This window comes from Anolis sagrei, chromosome 2 (genome assembly GCF_037176765.1).
Source record: "Anolis sagrei isolate rAnoSag1 chromosome 2, rAnoSag1.mat, whole genome shotgun sequence".
Classification (NCBI taxonomy): Eukaryota; Metazoa; Chordata; class Lepidosauria; order Squamata; family Dactyloidae; genus Anolis; species Anolis sagrei.
In genome coordinates this window covers 172,630,775-172,650,771 of record NC_090022.1, presented here as the reverse complement: position 1 = coordinate 172,650,771, position 19,997 = coordinate 172,630,775, and the positions used below count along the sequence as shown (strand labels likewise).

Here is a 19,997-nt window from a genome sequence, read left to right as displayed (position 1 = left end):
TTCCAATTCAGCTATATTTTATTTGCATTAAAACCATTCATTGGAGTTCCTCCCACAAAAAGCACAAAATGCATTCAAGCTGCCTGAGGGACCAAAGGAAAGGGAAAGAGACATCTGGACGGTCTGGCAGTATTAAGGAAACAAATGCACCTCTCCTCTTTTCCCTGTCCCTATTCCAAATAGGTGGGAGAAACATTGCAAACGTAAGTGCTATAATAGTCCCCATTCCTCTAAAAGATGAAAGAAAGGTTCCCACGTCAATTTATAAATAACACAGAGCCCATAACCATGGGTGCTTGAACTCTGGACTACACCAGAATGATCTAGTAAGGCCACCTAAGTTTCCTGTTATGAAAAAAAATATCCTGAATTTTGTGACCTTTTATCAAGTATACATATTTGCTTATTTCCTTGGTCACGCTATAGTGATGTGTCTACTATTTCAAAATACCTGTGAGCAAAATACAAAAAGCTTTCCTCTTTGCCTACCTAGTTCCAAGCATCCCTTTGTAACTGTCCTGCTTATACAGAAGTACAGCATGTGTTTACCTATTTAAGATCGGCTGCCCCACAGAAATGGGTAGAAATGTGTTCACATCAATACATTAGTTCCTAAAACAGGGGTCCTCAAACTTTTTAAATAGAGGGCCAGGTCGTAATCCCTCAAACTGTTGGAGGGCCGGATTATAGTTTGAAAAAACAGAGGCTGGATGGCCATCTGCCAGGGGTGATTTGAATGCAATATTCCTGTTTCTTGGCAGGGGGTTGGACTAGATGGCCCATGAGGTCTCTTCCAACTCTTTGATTATATGATTATATGAAAAAAAATATGAATGAATTCCTATGCACACCGCACATATCTTATTTGCAGTGCAAAAAACACTTTAAAATACAACAATTAAAATTAAGAACAATTTTAACGAATATAAACTTATTAGTATTTCAATGGGAAGTGTAGACCTGCTTTTGGCTGATGAGATGTGATTGTTGTTCAATGTATTGTCGAAGGCTTTCATGGCCGGAATCACTGGGTTGTTGTAGGTTTTTTCAGGCTATATGGCCATGCTCTAGAGGCATTCTCTCCTGACATTTCGCCTGCATCTATGGCAAGCATCCTCAGCTTGGATGTCCTCCTAGATTCAGCGCTGACGCTTGAAGCTCAGGCGTCGGCGGTGGCTGGGAGGGCATTTGCACAATTGAAGCTCATGTGCAAGCTGCGACGGTACCTCGTGAAGTTGGATTTGGCCACGGTGGTCCACGTCTTAGTTACATCTAGATTGGACTATTGCAATGCGCTCTACGTGGGGCTGCTCTTGAAGATGGCCCAGAAATTCCAATTCAAGAGAGATATTGACAAGCTGGAAAGTGTCCAGAGGAGGGCGACTAAAATGATCAAGGGTCTGGAGAATAAGCCCTATGAGGAGCGGCTTAAGGAGCTGGGCATGTTTAGCCTGAAGAAGAGAAGGCTGAGAGGAGATATGATAGCCATGTTTGATTTGAATGCAATATTCCTGCTTCTTGGCAGGGGGTTGGACTGGATGGCCCATGAGGTCTCTTCCAACTCTTTGATTCTATGATTCTATGTATAAATATGTGAGAGGAAGCCACAGGGAGGAGGGAGCAAGCTTGTTTTCTGCCTCCCTGGAGACTAGGACACGAAACAATGGCTTGAAACTACAAGAAAGGAGATTCCATCTGAACATGAGGAAGAACTTCCTGACTGTGAGATGTGTTCAGCAGTGGAACTCTCTGTCCCGGAGTGTGGTGGAGGCTCCTTCTTTGGAAGCTTTTAAACAGAGGCTGGATGGCCATCTGTCAGGGGTGATTTGAATGCAATATTCCTGCTTCTTGGCAGGGGGTTGGACTGGATGGCCCATGAGGTCTCTTCCAACTCTTTGATTCTATGATTCTAATTGGTCCAACGAGTGGCAGCCAGATTACAAACTGGTGTGAATTACAGAGAGCGGTCAACCCTCCTGTTTAAGGAGCTCCACTGGCTGCCGTTTATTTCCCGGGCCAAATTCAAGGTGCAGGTTTTGACCTACAAAGCCCTGAACAGTTTGGGACCTGCCTACCTGCGTGACCGCATTTCCATTTACGAACCCACACTATCTCTTCAATCTTCCAGAGAGGCTCTTCTCTCGCTCCCGCTCGCATCGCAAGAGCGACTTGCAGGGACGAGAGAGGGCCTTCTCTGTGGTGGCCCCCCAGTTCTGGAACTCACTCCCCAGAGATATTAGGCAAGCCCCCATGGCAGTCTTCAGGAAGGATCTGAAAACCTGGTTATTCCAATGTGCCTTCAGTGATTGAACGTAAGATACTCCCTGACCAAACTTTGCACAAAATGACCTCAGAAGCACTTTATTTTATGGTTCATGCAATTAAATCCTTCCCTTTTCCCCGGATCCTCCTCCCGATGTTTGACATTGTCCTATCTCCCAGTATTTTAAAATTTTATCCTGAATTTGGCCCTGCCCAGTGAATTTTTTTTGTGTTTTAATGTCTGTTTTTATATTGTTGTGGTGCTTATTATATTGGTTTTGCATTTTATATATTTTATTTTTTGGTTTTATTATGTTTTGTGTTATATTGTTGTGTACTGTACTGATGGGTGTGGCCTCATGTAAGCGGGGATGGAGCGGGGTATAAATAAAGTTTTATTATTATTATTATTATATAGCCTGAAAATATCCTACAACAACCCAAGATTGTTGTTGTTGTTGTGTGCTTTCAAGTTGTTGTTGTTGTTGTTGTGTGCTTGTGGCGCAGCTGGCTGAGTGTCAGCTGCATTAAGATCACTCTGACCAAAAGATCATGAGTTCGAAGCCAGCTCGGGTTAGAGTCCGTTTCCAACCAATTGTGTGTAGCGTGTTGTCAACCTTTGCAACCCGAAAGACAGTTGCATCTGTCAAGTAGGAAAATAAGGTACCACCTTAAAGTTTGGGGAGGCAAAATTAACAGATTTATGAGGCCATAAAGAAGACTCCAGCAAAGCATTCCAGCGGGGAAGCATGCGGGGAATGCGGAAGTGCTTCATCAGCGTCGCAGATGGACGATGAAAGCGACAGCTCCCCTGGCAGCCAGAAAAAAGTTAAATAGCCTCTGTGTATGTCTGTATATGTTTGTATGTCAAAAAATTGGCATTGAATGTTTGCCATATATGTTTACACTATAATCTGCCCTGAGTCCCCTGCGGGGTGAGAAGGGCGGAATATAAAAGCTGTAAATAAATAGTTTCAAACTTAGGTTGATCCTGAGCAAGGTGCCGGGCAAATGATCTTGGAGGGCCATATCCGGCCCTCGGGCCTTGGTTTGAGGACCCCTGTCTTAAAACAAGAAAGGAGGGGTTAGTAATGGGCAAAATTGGAAAAGGCTTTAAAAAAAGATAATCACTTGACCCATTGTAAATGGCTTAATAAAAAATAATAATCTTAAAACATATCTTTGATGAGGCTTGGAACTGGGTCCATTCTCAAGGATTATTTTTAAACTTTTCTAAAATAGTAATAAAAATACTTATTGGAGTCCTCCAAAACAGTACCCTCTACTTTAGATCCACTACTTTTAGATTCACTACTTTAGAGTGAAATAAAATTGGAGGCAAACTTGACAGAAGCACCCAGTCTCTGGTCCCCCGTCTCCCCATTTTAAGTCGGGGATAACGGACACAGAAGAGCAAAGGCACAAGGATTCTCAAGAGCCCTTTTTTACTTCCCTCCCTGAAGAGGAAACCTAGCAGTAAGATGCAAGGGTCCCGTTTTCTGCCTGATCATCAATACCTATCATGATTTATTTGCTCAACTGGCCTGAAACTGCCTCTAAAAATAAATATATACAGAGGCTATCCTTATTGTATATGTGCGAGAGCACTTTTCTCTCTTATCTATGAACACCAGACACCTCTCTGTTAGGATGAAATCAGCAAAGGAGAACTAGGAAGTGGAAGTTGAACTAGGGTTAGCAAGAGGTTGTTGAGTGCCTTCAAGTCATTTCCAACATATGGCAACTCTAAGGTGAATCGATCACAGGGCTTTCTGGGACTGAATGTGTGACTTGCCCAGGATTATCTAGTGTGTTTCCATGGCTGAGCAGAGACTCAAACCCTGACCCCAACACTCAAAGCACTATGTTATGCTGGCTCTCAAAATTAGGGGAGAAGAATGATCTGTCGGATGGAATTTGCCTCCTGAAGGGAGACATCAAGAGAAAGAGGAGAAGAGGAAGAGAAACGTTGCCAAATAGACTGGGATATTCTTCTGGTGGGAGGCAAGAGGTGATGGGTCCTGTGAGGTGTGCCATCATGACGAACCAGGGAAATGGCCTTTTCAGATCCCTTCTGTAGGCTCTGTAAAAGAGGAAATATGGGCATAAGCAATTATTTTGGCATAGTATTTTCCTCAAACCAAGATGTGCCTGTGAACTAGGCATGTGCAATCCATGGTTCCAAAGTACTTACAAAACTAAAATTCTGGTGCTGAAAACTAGGAGACGCTGGTGCTTTGGTTCTAAAGCGTTGCTAAAGTTCTGGTGGTGAAAATTTCAGAACTCTAACAAAACTTTCAAAATTTCATTATAAATGGCACTTCCTAATTGGTTCTGTCATAAAAATCATCAATAATGAAATAATAATGAAATAATAATAAGAGGGAAGAGAGAGGGGGTCAGGGAACAGTTCCATCTTGTCTCCTGCATATGTCATCGGTTGGGGACCCCTCCCCCAGCACCAACTGCCACTCTGGGCCAGAGTCAAGAGAGAGGGGGCCAGGGGACGGTTCCATCTTGTCTCCTGCATAGGTCATCAGTTGGGGACCCCTCCCCCAGTACCAACTACCGCTCTGGGCCAGAGTGAAGAGAGAGGGGGGGCAGGGTACAGTTCCATCTTGTCTCCTGCGTATGTCATCAGTTGGGGACCCCTCCCCCCAGTACCAACTGCAGCTCTGGGCCAGAGTGAAGAGAGAGGGGTCCAGGCGACCATTCCATCTTGTCTCCATATGTCATCAATTGGGGACCCCTCCCCCAGCACCAACTGCCGCTCTGGGCCAGAGTGAAGAGAGAGGGGGTCAGGGTTCAGTTCCATCTTGTCTCCTGCATATGTCATCAGTTGGGGACCCCTCCCCCAGCACCAACTGCCGCTTTGGGCCAGAGTGAAGAGAGGGGGGGGGCAGGGTACAGTTCCATCTTGTCTCCTGCGTATGTCATCAGTTTGGGACCCCTCCCCCCAGTACCAACTGCAGCTCTGGGCCAGAGTGAAGAGAGAGGGGTCCAGGCGACCATTTCATCTTGTTTCCATATGTCATCAATTGGGGACCCCTCCCCCAGCACCAACTGCCGCTCTGGGCCAGAGTGAAGAGAGAGGGGGCCAGGGTTCAGTTCCATCTTGTCTCCTGCATATGTCATCAGTTGGGGACCCCTCCCCCAGCACCAACTGCCGCTTTGGGCCAGAGTGAAGAGAGAGGGGGCCAGGGGACAGTTCCATCTTGTCTCCTGCATATGTCATCAGTTGGGGACCCCTCCCCCAGCACCAACTGCCGCTTTGGGCCAGAGTGAAGAGAGAGGGGGCCAGGGGACAGTTCCATCTTGTCTCCTGCATATGTCATCAGTTGGGGACCCCTCCCCCAGCACCAACTGCTGCTTTGGGCCAGAGTGAAGAGAGAGGGGGCCAGGGGACAGTTCCATCTTGTCTCCTGCATATGTCATCAGTTGGGGACCCCTCCCCCAGCACCAACTGCCGCTTTGGACCAGAGTGAAGAGAGGGGGGGGGCAGGGTACAGTTCCATCTTGTCTCCTGCGTATGTCATCAGTTGGGGACCCCTCCCCCCAGTACCAACTGCAGCTCTGGGCCAGAGTGAAGAGAGAGGGGTCCAGGCGACCATTCCATCTTGTCTCCATATGTCATCAATTGGGGACCCCTCCCCCAGCACCAACTGCCGCTCTGGGCCAGAGTGAAGAGAGAGGGGGTCAGGGTTCAGTTCCATCTTGTCTCTTGCATATGTCATCAGTTGGGGACCCCTCCCCCAGCACCAACTGCCGCTTTGGGCCAGAGTGAAGAGAGAGGGGGCCAGGGGACAGTTCTATCTTGTCGCCTGTGCTATGCTAATAATATAATATAATATAATATAATGCAATATAATATATTGTATATACATATAATATTTATAATACAATCTAATGCAATATAATACTAAAATTAATAATATGATATTATAATTATATATTTTATATTACATGTAATATTACTAATAATATTACAATATAATGGTATGGTACAATATAGTAATATATAATGCTGATATTGTACTATGCTAATAATATAATATAATTTAATGTAATATATTATATTGTATAGACATATAATATTTATAATATAATCTAATGCAATATAATACTAATATTAATAATATATTATAATTATATATATTTATATTACATGTAATATACTAATAATATTACGAAATAATGGTATAGTACAATATAGTAAAATATAATACTGATATTGTACTATGCTAATAATATAATGTATTGTATGTATATATATCTTGTAAGCCACTCTGAGTCCCCTTCAGGGTGAGAAGGGCGGCACAGAAATGTCGCAAATAAATAATAAATAAATAATAAATAATACCCCTGCTAGGATTTTTTTTTTCAGTTCACTGTCGATGTAGGAAAGAAAAGCCATTAAGAAGTGACCTGGAAAAGATCTCTCTATCATTTGATCTTTACCAGTGGAGCCTCTAATGGTGCAATGGGTTAAACCCTGAAGACCGACAGGTCAGAGGTTTGAATTTGGGAAAAGTGCGGATGAGCTCCCTCTGCCAGCCCCAGCTCTCCATGCGGGGACATAAAAGAAACCTCCCACAAGGATGACAAAACATAAAAAACATCCGGGCGTCCCCTGGGCAATGTCCTTGCAGATGGCAATTTTTTCACACCAGAAGCAACTTGCAGTTTCTCAAGTCACTCCTGACACAGAAAAAAAAAATCTTTGCCAGTGGGACCTACCGGTGGGAGCTGCTGTGTGTGCTCTTCTCAGCTTCGGTAAGATGGTGTAAGCATCATAACCAAAGAGGATCCCAGTAAGAATTCCAAACACCTGTTGAAGGAAAATGTCAGTTTAGCTTATATCATTTTGCTCGACTTTATTTTACATTTCTTAGCCTTTTTCTAGAGCAGTGGTTTCCAACCTTTGGTCCTCCAGGTGTTTTGGGCTTCAGCTCCCACAATTCCTAACAGTTGGGATCTCTGGGAGCTGAAGTTCAAAACAACTGGAGCTCCAAAGGTTGGGAAATAATAATAATAATAATAATAATAATAATAATAATAATACTTTATTTATACCCTGCCTCCATCTCCCCCAAGGGGACTCGGGGCGGCTTACATAAGGCCATGCCCATCAATACAGTAAACACAATAGAAACACAAAAACACAATAGAAAATAAGAAAATAAATTACATAAAATGCAAAACCAGTATCAATAAGCGACACAGCAGCATAAAATCAAACATTAAAGCACAAATGATCACATTGGGCAGGACCAAATTCAAAGATAAAATTTAAAACACTGGGAGATAGGACAAAGTAAAAATCAGGGAGGGGATCCGAGGATAAGGTAGGATTTAAAAGTGTTTCTGAGGTCATTTTTGCAGAGTTTGGTCAGAGAGTGTCTTACATTCAATCATTGAAGGTACATTGGAATAACCACGTTTTCAGGCTCCTCCTGAAGATTGCTAGGGTGGGGGCTTGCCTAATATCTCTGGGGAGCAAATTCCAGAGCTGGGGGGCCACCACAGAGAAGGCCCTCTCTCTCATCCCCACAAGTCGCGCTTGCGACTATGGCGGGAGTGAGAGAAGATCCTCTCCGGAAGATCGAAAAGGTCATGTGGGTTCGTAGACGGAAATGTGGTTGTGCAGGTAGGCGGGTCCTAAACCATTCAGGGCTTTGTAGGTCAAAACCTGCACCTTGAATTGGGACCAGAAAATAAATGGCGGCCAGTGGAGCTCCTTAAACAGGAGGGTTGACCGCTCTCTGTAATTCGTACCAGTTAGTAATCTGGCTGCCACCCGTTGGGCCAGTTGGAATTTCCGGGCTGTCTTCAAGGGTAGAGTGCATTGCAATAGTCCAAACTAGAGTTAACTAAGGCGTGGACCACCATGGCCAAATCCGACTTCACAAAGTACAGTCACAGCTGGTGCATGAGCTTCAATTGTGCGAAGGATCTCCCAGCCACTGCCGACGCCTGAGCTTCAAGCGTCAGCACTGAATCTAGGAGGACATCCAAGCTGCGGACCTGTGATTTCAGGGGGAGTGCAACCCCGTACTGTTCTACAGCCACAGTTTTCCAAGGAGGGTGGCATAGCCATACAAACAATGCAAACATATTGTCCAGAATCTCATCCCAGTTAGAGTCAACCCATTGGCTCAATTCTTGCATGGAAAGTCAACAAATTGGTAAATGCAGTTGATTCAATTGGTCTATCCTTGTTGAGACTGACAATGGGAAGTAGGCCATAAAGACTGTATTTTGGGTTTTGTTTTTTTGTCGTGTCAGAAATCACTTCTGGTGTGAGAGAATTGGCCGTCTGCAAGGATGTTGCCCAGGGGACGCCCGGATGATTTTGATGTTTTTATCATCCTTGTGGGAAGCTTCTCTCATGTCCCCGCATGAGGAGCTGGAGCTGATAGAGGGAGCTCATCCTCCTCTCCCTGGATTCAAACCTGCGACCTGTCGCTCTTCAGTCCTGCCGGCACAGGGGTTTAACCCACTGCGCCATCGGGGGCTCCTTGTATTTTGGTAACATGCTGTCATACAAGGACTGGTGAAGTATCAAGGAGATTTCTTTAGCTAGAACAGACAGATATATTTCTGTTAAGCCTTGTTTCTACTACACTCTTTTGCTTAATCCTGGCAAAGGAACAAAGTGGTTGTTGCCTATGAGATGTGGAGAAGGGATAAAACAAAGGCATACTTCAGATGACCCCCAACTCTACTACTCCTTTCCACCTAATTCCAAGCAAGCCCCTCAGGTGGTGGATGAGTGCCTGGCCGCTGTGACTGTCTGGATGAGGATGAATAAGCCGAGGATCAATCCCGACAAGACAGAGGTCCTCCAGGTCGATTGTAAGCCGGATCGGGGTATAAGGTGGCAACCTGTGCTCGATGTGCACTCCCCCTGTGCACTCCCCCTGAAGTCACAGGTCCGCAGCTTGGGTGTCCTCCTGGACTCATCACTTACGCTTGAAGCTCAGGCATCAGTGGTGGCTAGGAGGGCCTTTGCACAACTAAAACCCGTGCACCACTTGCGACCGTACCTCGTGAAGTCGGATCTGGCCATGGTGGTCCATGCCTTAGTCACCTCCAGATTGGATTACTGCAATGCACTCTATGTGGGGCTGCCCTTGAAGACGGCCCAGAAATTTCAATTGGTCCAACGGGCGGCAGCCAGGTTACTAACTGGAGCGACTTACAGGGAGTGGTCAATCCCATGTTTAAGGAGCTCCACTGGCTGCCGTTCATCTTCCGGTCCCAATTCAAGGTGCAGATTCTTATCTACAAAGCCTTGAACGGTCTGGGACCCGCCTAGCTGCGTGACCACATTTCTGTTTACAAACCCACGCGATCTCTCTGATCATCTGGAGAGGCCCTACTCTCGCTCCCGCCCCTTTCGCAGGTGTGATGGGTGGGGACGAGGGAGAGGGCCTTCCCTATGGTGGCCCCCCGACTCTGGAACTCGCTCCCTAAAGATATCAGACAGGCCCCCTGTGACAATGTGTAATTTTTATTCTTATGGTTATGTGTTGTTTAAACAGTAGGTAGTAAATGGTAAGTATGTAGAATTATATTTTGTTAGAGATGGTGGCTGGCTTGGCCTGAGTTGCCATAGGAACAGGGGTGGAGCCAACTGTCACCTAACTGCATATCTGTTTGAAATAGGCAGTCTGTGATCGTTAGAGTTACAGGGAAGACTAAAATCTCTAGGTCAGTGGTTCTCAACCTGTGGGTCCCCAGGTGTTTTGGCCTACAACTCCCAGAAATCCCAGCCAGTTTATCAGCTGTTAGGATTTCTGGGATTTGGAGGCCAAAACATCTGGGGACCCACAGGTTGAGAACCACTGCTCTAGGTGGAGATTCAGGGAACTAATTTGTGACCAAAGGGGTTACAGGAAAGGACCCGGTAGTGATAAAGCTATAGGGGATTATTGATTCTGGGTTAAGAATCAAAGTTTGGCTGGGAGCCAATTCTGTTAAATAAGCTTTTTAGCTTATTTGTTTTATTAGGACAGTCATCCAGGAAAGATACATCTGCTTACAGAAACCTCTTAAAGTCTGTACCTAAAGTTACTCAGGAAACCTTACTATTGTAACCAACTAAGATTTGTGCCTCTTGTGAAGAAACAATTGAATATGTTATACTCCTGTTAAATAAATTTGTTACTGTTTTCCTCAAGCCTTGCCTGATACAGTTTCTCCTAAGTCAAACAGCCTGCATAAGAAGTAAAACCAAACCAGGGACAGTAAACGCTACGCTATCAAATAAATAAATACTTCTGTAAATAATAGTTCCTTTATAAATCAGCTCCTAAGCTGATATTGATCATTGCCCGGCTTTCCTCACAAATTTGGTGGCAGTAGTTTTACGCTCCTTTACACCCCCACTTTGGCAGTCTTTAGGAGGAGCTTGAAAATGTGGCTGTTCCAGTGTGCCTTCCCTGAATAATAGAAATAATACCCAATTTGACCAACATCCTTCCTGACCGTGAGAGCCTGTGTCTTTACTTACCCCGGCAGCGATGCCAGCTCCATCATAGTGCCCAATGAGGACAATTAGGGAGGTAATGAGAAAGGCAACGGCTCCTATGAGAGCTCTTATGAAATCCTAATAGAAGAAAGAGGAGGGGAAAGAAGAGGTTAATACTAGGCATGTGCAATCCATGGTTCTAAATGGTTCTAAAGTACTTACAAAACTAAAGTTCTGGCGGTGTAAGCTAGGGGGCGCTGGTGCTTTGGTTCTACAGTGTTGCTAAAGTTCTGGTGGTGAAAATTTCAGAACTCTAACAAAACTTTCAAAATTTCATTATCAATGGCAGTTCCTAATTAGTTGTGTCATAAAAATCATCAATAATGGAGTAATAATGAAATTTTGAAAGTTTTGTTATTAACTGTGCTAATCTGAATTTAGGGTCAATCTATGTTTAAATAGATCCATTCATAGCCCAATCATATACACTGGCTTCCCTTGTCTGCTCAGAAATAAGTTCCAATTAATTCAACAGGGCTCACTTGTGGGCAAATGAATGAATATAGTAAAATCAGTGTGAATTTCCCCAAACTTTATCTGCATGAATATATATAAAGAATTATAGAATCACAAGGGCCATCCAGTTCAATTCCTTCTGCCAAGCAGGGATACGCAATCAAGAATTTCCTGACAGATGGACATCCAGCCTCTGCTCAAAAACCCCAGGCAAGGAGACTTCACCACAATCCAAGGCAGTATATTCCAATGTCAAATTGCTCTTACAGTTGGGACATTCTTTCTAATGTTTCAAATGTTTAGGCTATTTCACGGTTTGCCTATTGCGGACTTGTTGTTACGTGGGTTTTTCCTTTCCTGTTGAGTTAAGGGGAAAAGAATTTTGTAACTTCCGTAGGATAGCTGAAAGGAGTAAAAGGCAAGCCAGTGCCTTAAATGTCAGTCAGGAGACCGAAAAGGAATAATATTTTGAAGTGAAATAAGTTCAAGCCAGTCTGGTAAAAGGACAAGCCATTCTGGGAGTTATATTGGAAACTGTTTCAAGTATCTGTGATAACAGAAGTAATTTGTAACAACATCTAAGGCAGGGGTCCCCAAACTATGGCCCGTGGGCCACTTCTGGCCCACCAAGGGCACTTATCCGGCCCGCGGAGGAGCGCCCCCCCCCCACACACACAGTGCCTCTCCCTTGGCTGGCTCACGCTATCCGTCAGGCCCGATGGGCAGCGTGAGCCAGCCAAGGGCAGCTGCTCTGCGTGGCCTACTCGCACGTAAATCATCTCGCAAGGTGCTTTACACGCGAGTAGGCCACGCGGGGCTGCTCCTCCTTTGGCAGGCTCATGCTGCCCATCAGGCCCGATGGGCAGCATGAGCCAGCCAAGGGCAGCTGCTCCGCGTGGCCAAATCGCGCATAAAGCACCTTGCGAGGTGCTTTACGCGCGACTAGGCTGTTCCTCCCTTGGCAGGCTCACGCTGCCCATTGGGGCCGAGGGAAGCTGCCCCGGCCACATGACCTTGGAGGTGTCTACGGACAACGCCGGCTCTTTGACTTAGAAATGCAGATGAGCACCACACCCCAGAGTCAGACACAACTGGACTTCATGTCAGAGGAAAACCTTTAACTAGGAAAATTGTGGAAGATCCAGGGTGGGAGAAAGAACTCTTGTCTGTTGGAGGTAGGTATAAATGTTTCAATTGGCCACCTTGATTACCATTTCATAGCCTGACAGTTTTTAGGGAGAATCCTTTGTTGAGAGGTGATTAGCTGGCCCTGATTGTTTCTTGTCTGGAGTTCCCCTGTGTTTGAGTATTGTTCTTTATTTACAGTTATAATTTTAGAGTTTTTTTAATACTGGTAGCCAGATTTTGTTCAGACTAAAAATAGGAAGATTTCCCATTCTCTGCTCCTGGAATTTCTGCCTAAAGAGGGCTAGAAAGAACCCCCTCAAAGGGCCCTTCCACACAGCAAAATAAGATATGTGCAATGTGCAGAGGAATTTTTAAATTGATTTTTTTTAAAACTATAGTTCGGCCCTCCAACGGTCTGAGGGACAGTGAACTGGCCCCCGGTTTAAAATGTTTGAGGACTCCTGATCTAAGGAATACTGAGTAACCGTTAAGCTTTGTATGTCTGAGAATCCTTGAATAAATATTTATTTGTTCAGTTTATTATAATAAAGACTTGTGTCCCGTTATTGATGAGAAGATCTACATCAGAGGAGGACAGCTGAAGATCTGGAAGAAAGGATTTGGTTTATGGTATTGGTGTACCCATTTTAAATTGCCTCAGGAAAAATATTTTTAAAAGTCAAGCTCACGCCAGCATTACAAGCTCCACTCATGCAAACCAGGGGTCCTCAAACTGTTTAAACAGAGGGCCAGGTCATGGTCCCTCAAACTGTTGGAGGGCTGGATTGTAATTTGAAAAAAAAATGAATTCCTATGCACACTGCACATATCTTATTTGTAGTGCAAAAAACACGTAAAACAATACAATAATAAAAATGAAGAATAATTTTAATAAATATAAGCTTATTAGTATTTCAATGGGAAGTGTGGACCTGCTTTTAGCTGATGAGATAGGATTGTTGTTGTGTGCTTTCAAGTCGTTTCAGACTTAGGTTGATCCTGAGTGAGGGCCAGGTAAATGACCTTGGAGGGCTGTATCCGGCCCTCGGGCCTTAGTTTGTGGACCTCTGCTCAAACATACATAAACAAATAATCATTAATTTGCTCAGCCACGGCTATGCTACATATACCTCCTAATTACTCTTATCATTGTCATACATTGGCCAGTCTGTTTGCGTGTGACCCATTACATAAAAATTATTGGTAGCAAGGTGGGATAGGGAAAAAAGGTCCCTTCTGCCACACTAATTTGCCTCGGCCACTACAGTCTGTGATAGTTGAGACTAACAACTAGCCTACTCACAGTATAGCCACTCATATCTTTATCCCATCCCAGTACTTACAGTCCATCCCCAGTGGATGAAACCAATCTGACTGTCCAATGCACACGTGTAGATGATAAACATCACGATGCAGTAAATCAACATGCAAATGGCCAATGATGTGTACCCAGGTGTCCTTGAAGCGCCATAGCAGATCAGGATCAGAATACAGCCGCACTAGGAGGAAAAACAGAAGAACAATCAAAAAGCAGTAGTGATCAATGGCAAAAGAACAAATACTTAGAAAGTGGCCCTACGTCTTGCAGTTTGGGGTTGAAATGTGGGTCCATGGGATTGACACACCAACCTCCCTTCTTGCCTTTTCTGTCTTTCTTAAGATCTACATTAGTTGCTTGAAACCGATCACATTTAAGTGCCATTTTAGGACAAAAATCAGACTTCATCAGCCCGTGTTGCTGGTGCATGCAGTTTACTCTTTGTATTGTTGAAGGCTTTCACGGCCGGAATCACAGGGTTGTAGGTTTTTTTGTGCTGCATGGCCATGGTCTAGAGCAGTGGTTCTCCACCTTCCTCATGCCCCGACCCCTTAATACAGTTCTCATGTGGACCATAATGACGGATCGGGGAATTGGGCTACGACAGCGATTTCCTGACTCTACTATCTTTTTCCGAGATTTTTACCCTCATCAAAAGGAGGCTGCTAGAAAGGGACCACAACCAATTGTTGAGCTTGGCAAACAAATCCTGCTCACCTATTAACTTGGTTATAGTTAATACACACAGGGAAATCCAGCCTTTTACATCTCAGAGCTCACCAACCCCTCTTACAGAAGAGCCTACATGCTGGCTAGATTTAACATCATGCCATCACCGCTCCATAGAGGAAGACTCAATGGCCTCCGAAGCGACAAGAGGGTCTGCCTCTGCAGCACAGGACAGCTAGACTCCATACCGCATATTCTCCTGCACTGTCCACTCTACCAGGAGCTAAGATCCAGCCTGCTAACACAAGCCATAGATTCACTGAAGAACCGCAGCGATTCTGACAAAGTGATTTTGCTTTTAAATTGCCAGGACTTTAGCTGCTGCCTTTCAGTGGCAAGATTCCTGAATGAAGTCTGCAAACTGAATGTGTAGCAAACGAGAAGCCCTTTTTTATTACGTGTACTATGTTTTTACTCTCTGCCATGTTATGCCAATAAAGGCTTATTGTATTGTATTGTTGTACAGTTCTCATGTTGTGGTGACTCCTAACCATAACAGTTTTTTTTACCACAACACAGTTTTTAACCATAACATTATTTTTGTTGCCGCTTCAGAACTGTAATTTTGCTCCTGTTACGAATCGTAACGCAAATATCTGATTTGCTAGATGTATTTTCATTCACTGGACCAAATTTGGCACAAATACCAGATGCACCCAAATTTGGATACTGGCGGGATTGGGGGAGATTGATGTTGTCAGTTGGGAGCTGTAGTTGCTGGGATTTATAGTTCACCTACAATCAAAGAGCATTCTGAACTCCACCAAGGATGGAATTGAACTTGGCACACAGAACTTCCATGACCAACAGAAAAATACTGGAAGGGTTTGGTGGACATTGACCTTGAGTTTTGGAGTTGTAGTTCACCTACATTCCGAACTCCACCAATGATGGATCTGAACCAAACTTGGCACACAGGCCTCCCCTGACCAATAGAAAATACTGAAAGGGTTTGGTGGACATTGACCTTGAGTTCTGGAGTTGTAGTTCACCTACATTCCGAACTCCACCAATGATGGATCTGAACCAAACTTGGCACACAGGCCTCCCCTGACCAATAGAAAATACTGAAAGGGTTTGGTGGACATTGACCTTGAGTTCTGGAGTTGTAGTTCACCTACATTCCGAACTCCACCAATGATGGATCTGAACCAAACTTGGCACACAGGATTCCCCTGACCAACAGAAGGGTTTGGTGGACATTGACCTTGAGTTCTGGAGTTGTAGTTCACCTACATCCAGAGAGCACTGTGGACTCAAACAATATCTGATTTGCTAGATGTATTTTCATTCACTGGACCAAATTTGGCACAAATACCTGATGCACCCAAATTTGAACACTGGTGGGGTTGGGGGAGGTTGATGTTGTCAGTTGGGATTTATAGTTCACCTACAATCCAGGAGCATTTTGAACTCCACCAAGAATGGAATTGAACTTGACACACAGAACTCCCATGACCAACAGAAAATACTGGAAGGGTTTGGTGGACATTGACCTTGGTTTTGGAGTTGTAGTTCACCTACATCCAGAGAGCACTGTGGACTCAAACAATATCTGATTTGCTAGATGTATTTTCATTCACTGGACCAAATTTGGCACAAATACCTGATGCACCCAAATTTGAACACTGGTAGGGTTGGGGGAGGTTGATGTTGTCAGTTGGGATTTATAGTTCACCTACAATCCAGGAGCATTTTGAACTCCACCAAGGATGGAATTGAACTTGACACACAGAACTCCCATGACCAACAGAAAATACTGGAAGGGTTTGGTGGACATTGGCCTTGAGTTTGGAAGTTGTAGCTCACCTACATCCAGACAGTACTGTGGACTCAGACAATGATGGATCTGGACCAAACTCTACACGAATACTCAATATGCCCAAATGTGAACACTGGTGGAGTTTTGGGAAAATAGAATCTTGACATTTAGGAGTTGTAGTTGCTGTGATTTATAGTTCACCTACAGTCAAAGAGCATCTTGAACTCAACCAACAATAAAATTGGGCCACACTTCCCACACAAAACCCCCATTACCAACAGAAAATACTGTGTTTTCTGGTGGTCTTTGGCGACCCCTCTGACACCCCCTCACAACCCTCCCAGGGGTCCCGACTCCCAGGTTGAGAAACACTGGTCTAGAGGCATTCTCTCCTGACGTTTCGCCTGCATCTATGGCAAGCCTCCTCAGAGGTAGTGAGGTCATAGATGCAGGCGAAACGTCAGGAGGGAATGCCTCTAGACCATAGCCATACAGCCCAAAAAAACCTACAACCCACTGTTTACTCTTTCTTTGCACTTCCCATTCTATAAGCAGGTAAACAAACCAAGGAGGAGATAACTTTGCATGATTTCCATAGCCAAAATTAGCTGGTTTCATCAGACAGGACTGGCAGGTCTTTAACCCCTGTGTATGTGGGGAGATCCATCATTCTGTAATGGTTTTTGTGCTGGACTAGAATTTTACATGGATAAAGGTTCAAATCCGTGCTCGGCTATGGAAATCCACTGGGTGGCTCTGGGCAAGTCACACTCAGTTTCAGAGAAAGGCAAAAGCAAATGCCATCTGACCAAATCTTGTCGTGAAAGCATCACAACAAAGATTGAGATATATTTGAAACATGTCGTTCAACTTGAGGAATTTAGGGCTCCTCCAAGAAAGGCAGAAATCTTGGCATTTGCGATATTTGTGCCTGTAGTTCTCATTCCTTTCCAAAGCAGAAATACAAAGCATGCTTCTGTTATCTGGAACTATTTTCCAGCAGTTCCCAGAACTACTTGAACATTGCTATCGCCATATTGGAACAAAAAAGTATAACTCTCTTCTTCTCCTTTATCTCTCTCTCAAAAAGAATAGACTTCTCATGTTGTGAAGTGTGTTAATGAAAAAGCACTTTTGCACGGTAACACCTCAAGGCTAAGGGGAAAAAAATGCAGCAAGGGAAATCCTGCCCTTCAAAAGCCACTGGAGCATCTCAGCAAATCACTTCGTTTTTTTAAGCCTTTAAAGGAGTACATAGGCAATGTACATAAGGTATAGGTTTCCCGACATTAAGTCTAGTTGTGTCTGACTCTGGGGGTTGGCACTCATCTCCATTTCTAAGCCGAAGAGCCAGCGTTGTCCATAGACCCTTCCAATGTCATGCAGCCGGCATGATTGTATGGAGCGCCATTACCTTCCTGCAGAAGGCATAAATCTATTCACATTTGCATGTTTTCAAACTGCTAGGTTGGCAGAAGCTGGGCCTAACAGCAGGAGCTCACCCTGCTACCCAGATTTGAACCACCAACCTTTGGGTCAGCAAATTCAGCAGATCAGCAGTTTAATCTGCTGTGCCATTAGGCGGCAATGTACATAGTGCCATTCAAAGCCTAACAAATTATTTTGGCACACAAGGGAGAAAATCTCATATGAGGCAGTCTTTCCTATAAAACAATAATGGTAACTGAGTTGTTGTGAGTTTTCAAGCCGTATGGCCATGTTCCAGTAGCATTCTCTCCTATCTTTTGGCTGGTGTTGATATGGAGGTATAACAGTTTCTTGTCTGTGCCTCCAAGTTCTTTGCGGGTGGTGTAGATTCTCTCATGTAAAAGGTTATGTTCCAGGAGGTTATAAATATGATGTGCTTGTGGTGTTTTGAAAGTCCTTTTGCTTGCGAGAAATGATGGGATAGTATCATTTGCCAACCTAGCAATAGGAGCATAGTGTCTAGATCTACGGAAGTAATGCTACCGCTCTATTCCACTTTGGTTAGACCACACCTGGAATATTGTGTTCAATTCTGGGCACCACAATTGAAGAGAGATATTGACACGCTGGAATGTGTCCAGAGGAGGGCGACTAAAATGATCAAGGGTCTGGAGAACAAGCCCTATGAGGAGCGGCTTAAGGAGCTGGGCATGTTTAGCCAGAAGAAGAGAAGGCTGAGAGGAGATATGATAGCCATGTATAAATATGTGAGAGGAAGCCACAGGGAGGAGGGAGCAAGTTTGTTTTCTGCTTCCATGGAGATTAGGACAAGGAACAATGGCTTCAAACTTCAAGAAAGGAGATTCCATCTGAACATGAGGAAGAACTTCCTGACTGTGCGAGCCGTTCAGCAGTGTGGTGGAGGCTCCTTTTTTGGAAGCTTTTAAACCGAGGCTGGATGGCCATCTGTCAGGGGTGATTTCAATGCAATATTCCTACTTCTTGGTAAGGGGTTGGACTGGATGGCCCATGAGGTCTCTTCCAACTCTTTGATTCTATTATCTGTGTCTCTGAAGCCCCCAGTGATGCAATGGGTTAAAACCTTGTGCCAGAAGGACTGCTGACCGGTTCAAATCCAGGGAGCGGGGTGAGTTTCCGTCTGTCAGCTCCAGCTTCTCATGCGGGGACATGAAAGATGCCTCCCACAGGATGGTAGAGCATCCAGGCATCCCCTGGGCAATATTCTTGCAGATGGCCAATTCTCTCACACCAGAAGGGACTTGTAGTTTCTCATGTCACTCCTGACCCCCCCCCCCCAAATCTGTGTCTCTGCAGCGTAGAAGAAAGGTTAGAGAACACTGTAGATGTGCTTTCCTGTTCTGTAGTTTTTCCAATCTCCATGTGTTTCTCCCCACAGAGATGTTCAATGTGTTGTTGAAGGCTTTTGTGCTGGTACGGCTGTACCAAGATCTCCAGCTTCATTTTCCTTCTGTTATCTGTTTTGCAATCATAGGGCAGGGCTCCTGTCCATCATCATTAAGTTTTGGTTCCGCCCCTTGCTCAGGGCAATTGGGAAGAGAAGGGAGCCATTTTTTAGTCAGTCTCAGCAAGGAAAGCTAATGTACAGGACGTGTGCAAGCTTCTCCTGTACAAAAGCTTCAACCCTTAAGACCTTCCGGGGGAGAACAGTCATAAGAGCCTCCAAAGATTCTAAAGATTTCCAGGGAAACAGCCCAAAAGCTTTGAAGAATTTCGGAGGGTAACAGTTTGGAAGACTAAAGAACTCCAGCTGGAGAATATCTAAATCTTTACTGGTAGGTCCACTCGGTGCTTTGAGACGCAGTTCGACCCGGTAGCGGAGCCCACATCAGTAAGGATTAGATTACAGGCAGCCTGGGAGAAGTTAAAAGGGGGATTTTCCTTTAAAGTAAAGAAGAAGTTATTGAAGACAGTTGCCTGTCCTTTGTGGGCAAGATTAGGAAGTCACAGTTGCATAAAAGCCTGGAACCATTTGTTTATCTTTACTGAAGACAAGAGAACTTTCTGTTTGATTGTTCATTAATAAAGGACTTTGTTATACTTCACAAGCCGTCTAAAGATCATTTGTGGTGGAAAACCTCTGAGAACTTCTCTTTGGGCCCCCTGGCTTCCCGCTGGGCAAAGGTTGCACGTCCTGTTCTAAAGGAAATTCTTTACAGGCCCAGTGCGCAACAGAACAACTTTCATGGCTGATATCACTGGGTTGTTGTGAGTTTTTCAGGCTGTATGGCCATGTTTCAGTATCATTCTCTCCAGGAGAAGAGAAAAAAAAACTCACAACAACCAAGTGATTCTGGCTATGAGAGAATGCTTCTGGAACATGGTCATATAGCCCCCAAAAC

The 19,997-nt window shown here is 44.6% G+C and overlaps 1 protein-coding gene across 1 annotated transcript in view; it reads right to left on the bottom strand.

Moving 5' to 3' along the window:
• PLP2 (proteolipid protein 2) overlaps positions 1-19,997 on the bottom strand; it is a 59,402-nt gene continuing 39,405 nt past the window's right edge. The window contains exons 2-5 of the mRNA XM_060763306.2: positions 13,723-13,878; positions 10,778-10,873; positions 7,000-7,090; positions 1-4,345 (exon numbers count right to left, since the gene is read on the bottom strand). Coding sequence (XP_060619289.1) covers positions 4,326-4,345; positions 7,000-7,090; positions 10,778-10,873; positions 13,723-13,878 — 363 coding nt within the window. The 3' untranslated portion in view covers positions 1-4,325. The remainder of the gene's footprint in view (positions 4,346-6,999; positions 7,091-10,777; positions 10,874-13,722; positions 13,879-19,997) is intronic.